This window comes from Xyrauchen texanus, chromosome 14 (assembly GCF_025860055.1).
Source record: "Xyrauchen texanus isolate HMW12.3.18 chromosome 14, RBS_HiC_50CHRs, whole genome shotgun sequence".
NCBI lineage: Eukaryota > Metazoa > Chordata > Actinopteri > Cypriniformes > Catostomidae > Xyrauchen > Xyrauchen texanus.
In genome coordinates, this window is record NC_068289.1 from 2778914 (window position 1) to 2787185 (window position 8272).

Genomic DNA, 8272 nt, shown 5'->3' on the forward strand with positions numbered 1-8272 from the left:
TGGCTGTACTTCGAGAGTATGGCTGAGACAGAAATCAGAGATTCAAGAGTTCGAATTGAAGGACACCAAAAGGATAAAGTTCATTGAAGGCCCATGAGAATAAGCACCTTGTTTGGTGTAGGCGAAGGGGAGAGCATATGATGACAAATAATAAGATATAATGGGAATTTACATGGACAATTTTGTAAAAGCCAAAAAGTTCTGCTTCAGCCCTGTTGAAACTGGTATTATTCTGTTTTAAAATATATTGAAAACATTTTCAGCTGCGCAGCTACTATGAATAAATGAGAAATGTGTTAATGATTTAAAAAAATAAATAAAAAATTGTTTCAGAGGGAAGGACACCTTAAAACTATTAACTAACATCTATCTCGAGCGCCCCCGTTCGGGCAAATAAAAGACCCACAAATCAAGAAAGAAAACGTAGGGGGCGTGATTTTACGTCCTACGTACGCCTGACGTCATATTGGAGACGGAGTCCTTTTGCAGCGGGTAAGCGCGTGAAAATATATAGTGCACTATATGCAGGAAGAAGAGTATTATACGGGGGCTAAATGAAACCTAGCTAACTTTTGCCTATGTTTAGTCACCACTGCAATAGTTTAAGGCTTCCACAGGGCGGCTTTAAAGCTTTTTTTTTGCAATTCAGCAAGAAGGGTTCTGAGGTCGGCAGGCCTGTCATTGCAGTGCGCATGCGCAGATGGTCAGTCCATGAGTTCATTAGTGAATTGTTTAATATTTCGTAATTAACGAAAGTCGTTGACAAGCTTCTTCAGGTATCCAGAGACACTTAAGATCTTTAGGGCCACCCTTAATAGTGGTTCAAAGCGGCCACCGTTTGTTTGTTGTTGCATTCACATTTAGGTTATTTGTTTATATGTTTTGCATGCATATGATTGTCAATGTAATGGGATTCAACATGTTATCTTCCGTAACTTGTACTTTGATTTTTTTTAGTGCAGTAAACGGTGCAATGGCATTAACGCAAGTTTCCTCTAATAAGTGCAGCGCTGGCTATCAGAAAGTGTTCGAGCATGACAGGTGAGAGAGACTGCAAGTTTCATTAAAACACCTGAATTTAATTTTCACTTTACCGATTTTAACATGATTGCCATTTTCAGCTCCGAGTTAAAATGCAAAATGAAGTTTGCCATTTACCTTCCTCCCAAGGCTGAGAGCTCCAAATGTCCAGTGTTATATTGGCTTTCGGGTAGGCTAATTCAATTTCATGTACTACTGTAGATCTACTTTGTGTGTATAATGTGACTATTGATATATTCTCTAACTATAAGTGTACTGAGAAAATCTTTTCTTATTCTCAGTCTTTATAAGGTTGCATTAATTTACAGACTTAATTAATCTTGATTAAAGTTAATTTCAACCTATATTAATGCATTTTTAAAATTAGAAGTTGTATTAGTTTCTTTTAGTTAATGCACTATGAACTAAAAAATAAAAAATATTGAATTTATAACATATAAATAAATGCTGTACTAATATACAGTATTATTCATTGTTAGTTGATGATACCTAATGCGTTTACTAATGTTAACAAATAGAACCGTACTGTAAAATGTTACCAATGTGGCATGTCTAGTTTATTTAGCCCTATGCTGTGTTTACCAGGTCTGACATGCACAGAGCAAAACTTCATCACTAAAGCAGGAAGTCAACAGGCGGCGTCTGAGCATGGAATCATCATTGTGGCTCCGGACACCAGTCCACGTAAGTAGTCTGAACATTTACAATGTATGGCCAGGGTTTTCCTGGTGAAGCTGGTACCATACTGATCAAATAAGTGATGTTAAAAATAGGGGTGGGAATCTCTAGACACCTTACGATTCAGACAGCTGCGATTCGATGATAAAACGATTATCGATGCATCTTTTTTTCAATACAATACTTGTTTGGAGCACATGAGACACTATCTGCCACTCATCCATGATAAAAATGTGCAGTTACCGTCACATACTATTCTGTGGCAATGGATGTCCACGCATCACAGGTTAGCGCTATCCTTGTTGCTTTCTTTAGCGACTCAATCACATCGATTTTGGTCTCGCTGTATAGTGTGGGGATCGCTGTGTCCGTGTAGTATTTACGAGATGGGATGTTGAATCTCGGCTCCAACGTGCGCAACATACCCCGAAAGCCCTGGTTTTCAACAACCGAGTAAGGATGCAAATCCTTGGCGATAAATATTGCAATCTAGCCTTTTCAGAGCTGGGTGGAAGCTTTGACATCGCGTGCTCGATAGTCGTCTGGTTCGCAGCTACAACTGGCAGTTTATTTTCTTCCTCCGGGTGGAAACGTGTAATATGGTTTTTCATGTTTGTCGTGTTTCCAAAATATTTAATTTTATTTTAGTTTGACACAACTTTGCATACAGTGTGGCTCTTGTTCAACTCACGTTTCCCTTCGTCTTCATGGAATCCAAAGTGCTTCCATACACTTGCTTTTAATCCCGAGGGTGCCGGTCGAATTTCCTGCTGAGCCATCTGTGTCTCGTGTTAAGTGCGTGCCAAAAGACTGTCCGGGCGCTGTAGTTGCACACTTACGAGGTCCATCTTTTGCGTTCCGTCAACATTACGTTAGCAAGAAACATTCATAAAATCGAAGCTTGACGTTTGTGAATCGATTCAGAATCGTGCAAGTCCGCATCGTGATGCATCTAAGAATCGATTTTTCCCGCCACCCCTAGTTAAAAACATGTAAACGTTGGCTTTGTGTTAATACACTTCTAATGACCTAGCAACTGAATACTAGTGTTAATTTTGTCAGCTGTTTATTATTTTATTTAGTCTTACCATGCGTTCAGACCAGAGGTGGCGACAACAACGCTATTGAGGATTCGTGGACGCTCTGACGTAGTTGAAATAGGCGGCAATGTATGTTGAGTGCTGGTTTTGTGAACTATATTTAAAGGGGCTGCAAAACATCCAGACATGCCGACATATCACAAGTAGCGAATATCCTCATGAAATCTTTTCATATATTATTATATTATATAAACCATAATATCCACTTCATCAACTCACATGGCACACCAACAATTTCAGGCACCTCTGTACATGCACAGTTTAATTTTTTTGTATTTATATCCCTGTAAGCAAACAGGGACAGAACAAATATTACGGGAAAACCCGCCACGGCAATAATCAGTTTCTCCTCCATTTTGTCTTCGGAACGAATGTTTGGTGGTAACCAAAGTTTACACGGTTGTGTTCTCTAGACTTCACTAGAGCGGAGCACTTCTATATTCCAATAGGTTGCCGCCGAACCGCATCACAGCTCATTACCATAATGTTGGCTGCATTTAAACTTTCCTCTGACGCCCAAGACGCGGTGCACCGTTTCTCACCGCTGAGAGACGCTGGCTGCCATATCAAATGAATGACTCCCGGTCGATTTGACGCTCTCGACGCCTCTTGTCTGAACGCACCATTAGTCTTAATCCTGTGTCAAATGTCCTTTTTAGTTTTTATCATATTTAGTCAACATATTTTTATGTATTTTTTAGTCAAGCTTTAGTTGTCAAGGTTACACGCTTTATTGTTGTCATTTTAGTGTTATTTTTCACATAAGATTGCTCTTATCATGATGATCTCATCAATGATGCAACTTGTTGCGAGCTGCAGACAGCGGGGGGGTGAGAGACGAGCGTCTCCGTGTTAGAGACACGGTCTCGACTCCCGCTCAGATCGGGTCTCTTCTGCGACTGGTTGAAGCAGCTCTGACCGCATGTTTGTGTTTACTTACATGTCACGCTCCCCTATTATATGAACTTTAATTAAGGATGAAATAAAGATATATCGGCAAGCTGTGATCTGTGTTTCTATCAGACACTCGAGCTGCAGCGCTCCTCTCGTCTCACGTGTCATCATTATTGTTTTATACGATCTCATGTTATGTTAAATAACATCAAGCGACTATTCGAAAACGGAATAATTTTATTATTATTGCCAAGATTTGTAGTTACAAATGACAATCCACCGAGTGCAACGCTTGTTAGTGTTTTCCATATAGACACCCACCAGAGTTTTGTAGACAGCCGGAGGCGGCACGAAATGTGACTGAGTCGGCTGCAGGAAAGATCCTACAGACGTAATGACTTTATTAATGACTCCTTAATAAATTAGCACATGCTAAATGACTCCGTTCTTGTCAGGTGGCTGCAATATTGAAGGAGAGGATGAGAGCTGGGACTTCGGAACAGGTGCAGGGTTCTACGTCAATGCCACCCAGGAGCCCTGGAAGACCAACTACCACATGTACTCGTATGTCACCGAGGAGGTGTGTATTGTAGAGGCAGACTGAATTTACACTGTTACAAAAAAATCTGAATTTTGTACTCTCATCTGACAAAGATTGGATATTGTTGCACACGTGTAAACCGAACAAAAAGCCAAATCTGATGCTAAATTATGTGCTTATTATTATATAAATAATGTGCTTGACTTGCATTATCATCATTGTTGACTACATTAAAGAACATGACATGCATTTAATGAATCAACGTTAGCGAATACAGCTGAAGTCAGAAGTTTACATACACTTTCAAGTCATTTAAACAAATTTTTTAAGCACTCCACAGATTTCATATTAGCAAACTGTAGATTTGGCAAGTCGTTTAGGACATCTACTTTGTGCATGACATGAGTCATTTTTCCAGCATTTTTCAGTGAGGAGACAAACATGAAATCCAAAAGACCCTTGAAGTCTATCAGAAAGTTTTACAATACACTCAGGATAAAATGATGGAGAAAGGACCTCTTAACACTATTTGATGCATAAAACAAGCCCAGATGAGACTTATCAAGTATTTCAACCTATGTAAGATGCTAATAAATTACCACAGAAGCACATTGTGGCAGGGCAGAGGGCGGGGCCGGGTCGGGATTATATACACCCGGTCCCGCCCTGCCACACACATCATCTTAACTATCACCAAAATGCAGAATGAGGCGTTCTTGTGTGCAAGTGCTTTTCATGTGGAGTTCAAAGTGGCGCTTGACACTGCTGTCGATGCCCTGATGCGAATCATGAACTTCATGATTGTTGCAGCAAAGCGGATAGCCACAGTGGAGGAGGAGAGTTTAAGAGATTTAAAGCCCATTGCAATGAATATGCAACCTATGTGGGGACTAGTTACAATTAGTCAAACTCCCACTTAGACTTTGGGAACCGTTTAATGTTACTTGAATTGCTGCTATTTTAGTGCATTTCTATCTTTATACTGTGGAAGGCTTTGTTTGGAAAATCTAATCCGACGAATCACGTTTAATTAACATTTGAATCGATGGACGGCACTTTTACTTAGTTCAATTAAATGTGCAGGATTAGCTAAAGGCAGTAGAATAAATGGCACTAAAAATCGGGTTATGTTCTGTAGATCAGATTTCTGCATTAAGCCTTGCAGTGTTAATATAGACACACATAGACCCGCTTTGATTAACCTGGGGCCGGTTGCATAAAACTGTTTTAGACTAGTCTTACTAGTTAGTCGATCTAAAATGTTGGACTTAATGTTTTCAGTCAGTTGCATAAAAACTTAGATCAGTCTAATTAAAGACCAAAATGTAAGACAGCACACCTCAGGCTAACTTTTGTTTACTTTCCATTTTGCCATTGAAAATAACTGTCAGCTGAGCCAGTGGGGGCTGAAAGGGGTTTGAGTTGAGACTTGGTTGAAGACTTTGACTTCAAACATGGTAACAAAATGTTGTGTTTTTAATTATTTGGGTTAAATCACTAAATGTGTTCATTAAAATACATTTTGAAGCATTGTAGTCCTCTAATAAGCAAATATTCTCAGCGAATAAAAAATGTATTGAGTGTCCACTGTCGGCCATTTTTTTTTAAGCTGTTCAGTGTCTTATTTTTCCCACATTGCAATGCAAATTAAACTGTCTTACTAAAGACAACTGTGAGCTTGTTTTATGCAACAGGCTTTCTATGGCGTCTTTAGATAGTCAAACTAATTGTTAGATGCAGTCTTAAGTTAATGGCTATGTTTATGCAACCGGGCCCTGGTGTGACGACTGTCTTGAAATTGTATTAAACAATTATGCCTTACATCCTTTTGTAATAACTTTTCTGTCACCTTTCCTTTGTTCTCAGCTCCCACGGCTTATAAATTCGAACTTTCCTGCTGATCCGGAGAAAATGTCCATCTCTGGTCACTCCATGGGGGGCCACGGAGCACTTATTTGTGCCCTGAAGAATCCTGGGAAATATAAGGCATGCCACCTTTGATTACATGCATTGCTTTATCATGTAGTAGTTTTACATTTAAATAGTGAGTTTTAATTGTCATTTTGTGTGTGTGTGTGTGTGCGCTTGCTGGAACAGGCAGTTTCAGCGTTTGCCCCCATCTGTAACCCCATACAATGTGCATGGGGACAGAAAGCTTTTTCTGGCTATCTTGGACCTGACAAGTCAACTTGGGAGGTAAGAAACATTATACAGAATACATTATAAGGTTTATAAATTGGGGTCCAAAACTGTGAGACCCCTTTTTTCATAGCAAATGATATTATCAGCAAAAAAAAATGTACATGAATTAAAAAAATGGAAGCAATAATAAGTTAATATGGTGAATACAAAAAAAACTTATAAGATTTTGCACTAGTTAAATATTATAATTCAAAAACGTTTTTTTTTTAACCAAGTTTAAATTCGATTTTGAATCCCAGATTTTTTAAAGTGGTCTCAGACTTTTGGCCTGTTTATCTAGCGGTGCATAAAAACATTACATTAGCAAACAACATTGTCCAACCTTGTGAATCTCTTTGTCTTGGTTCTCTTCCTCTGTCATATCTGTAGGCATATGATGCTACTGTATTGGCCGAGTCGTACTCCGGTCCAGAGCTTGATATTCTGATTGATCAAGGCCGTGATGACCAGTTCTTGTCTTCCAGTCAGCTGCTTCCTGACAATCTGATTGCTGCCTGTTCCAAGAAGAAAATTCCAGTAGTTTTCCGCCTTCAGCAGGTCAGTACTGAAATACCCCATGATGAAACGGATGGCAGTTGATAATACGTAAGTGGGTTTCTTCTGCTAATAGTCACAAGCCTCGGTGCTGGTCTCATATATAATGAACATAACAGTTCTGATATAGTTGGACAGCCCTTTAGACTTCAAAGGAACCATGAAGTGATTTGACAAGTGCAGGTTTCTGTGCTGTGTTTATGCATTTCCTATTGAAATAGGAAGTTGGGGTGGAACAGAATGGAAGGCCTTGCTCTTTGTTAAATAGCCTTTAGTTTACATAACATAATCATGTGAAACATGTTACTTATCAGTTGCCGGAAGTATTAGAAGGAGGGTATATTTTCATTTTCGAGAGCATTTTATTGGACATAAAATGGACCGCAGCAGTCCCACACTCAGTGCAGTCCTGTTCAGTTCAGTCCTGTTTTTCCTTTCTCTCTTTTAGGGTTACGATCACAGCTATTATTTCATCTTCTCCTTCATCAACGACCATATCAAGCATCATGCCAAGTATCTGAATGCCTGAAAACTGTGCCACAGCTGGGTTATGGTAACCAGCCCTTGTGCCTATCAGATCATCACATGGTTTACCTAAACCGTTTTGGTATCCCTAAAATCCTAGTGCAACCCTCCTGGATTTCCTTCTGTCTCGTTCCTATAATAAAGGCTTTTGGTGAGATTTTGCATTTGTTTTTCTGCTGTGAAAGAAGTAAAAGAAGCTAAAATGTTGTTTGCACCATTATATTGGCAAGAAAAAGTATGTGAACCCCTTGTAATCACCTGCATTTATGTTTAGATTGATCATCTACATTAAAATAAGGAACAAACACAATCTGTATTAATTTGTACATATTGAATACATCATTCAAACATTCACAGTGTAGGTTGGAAAAAGTATGTGAACCTCTAGGCTAATGACGTCAACAAAAGCTAATATAGTCGAGTTGGCAAACATGGCATCCAGTTAATGAAACGAGATTGGAGGTGTGGGTTAGAGCTAAAAAGGCTTCAAATATTTTGAGTTTGCCATTCACAAGAATAATTTGCTGAGGTGGACTATGCCTCACAAAAGAGATCTCAGAAGATCTATGATTAAGAATTGTTGATGTACACATTTTCTCGAAGAGCGTAGATGTTCACCTGTCCACAGTTAGACAAATTGTCTATAAATGGAGTTCAGTACAGTGGCTACTTGCTCTAGAAGTGGCTGTCAAGCCAAGATGACTCACAGGGCTAAGCAACTGCTTAACATTTACATTTATGCATTTGGCAGACGCTT

The 8272-nt window shown here is 39.2% G+C and overlaps 1 protein-coding gene across 4 annotated transcripts; it reads left to right on the forward strand.

The window, feature by feature from the left end:
• The first annotated feature begins 429 nt into the window (after nt 1-429).
• esd (esterase D/formylglutathione hydrolase) lies at nt 430-7679 on the forward strand. Of its 4 annotated transcripts, none has more exons than XM_052141832.1 (9): nt 430-492; nt 958-1041; nt 1122-1210; nt 1627-1725; nt 4169-4293; nt 6121-6240; nt 6352-6450; nt 6826-6993; nt 7439-7678. In XM_052141832.1, the coding sequence occupies exons 2-9, from the start codon at nt 974-976 to the stop codon at nt 7517-7519; spliced, it is 849 nt and encodes a 282-aa protein (XP_051997792.1). In that variant the 5' UTR covers nt 430-492; nt 958-973; the 3' UTR covers nt 7520-7678. The 4 variants fall into 4 exon arrangements, with proteins under 4 accessions (XP_051997792.1, XP_051997793.1, XP_051997791.1 ...); XM_052141833.1 differs by having other exon boundaries at nt 461-492; nt 963-1041; nt 7439-7679; XM_052141831.1 differs by lacking the exon at nt 430-492 and adding an exon at nt 527-703 and having other exon boundaries at nt 7439-7679.
• The last annotated feature ends 593 nt before the right edge of the window (nt 7680-8272 follow it).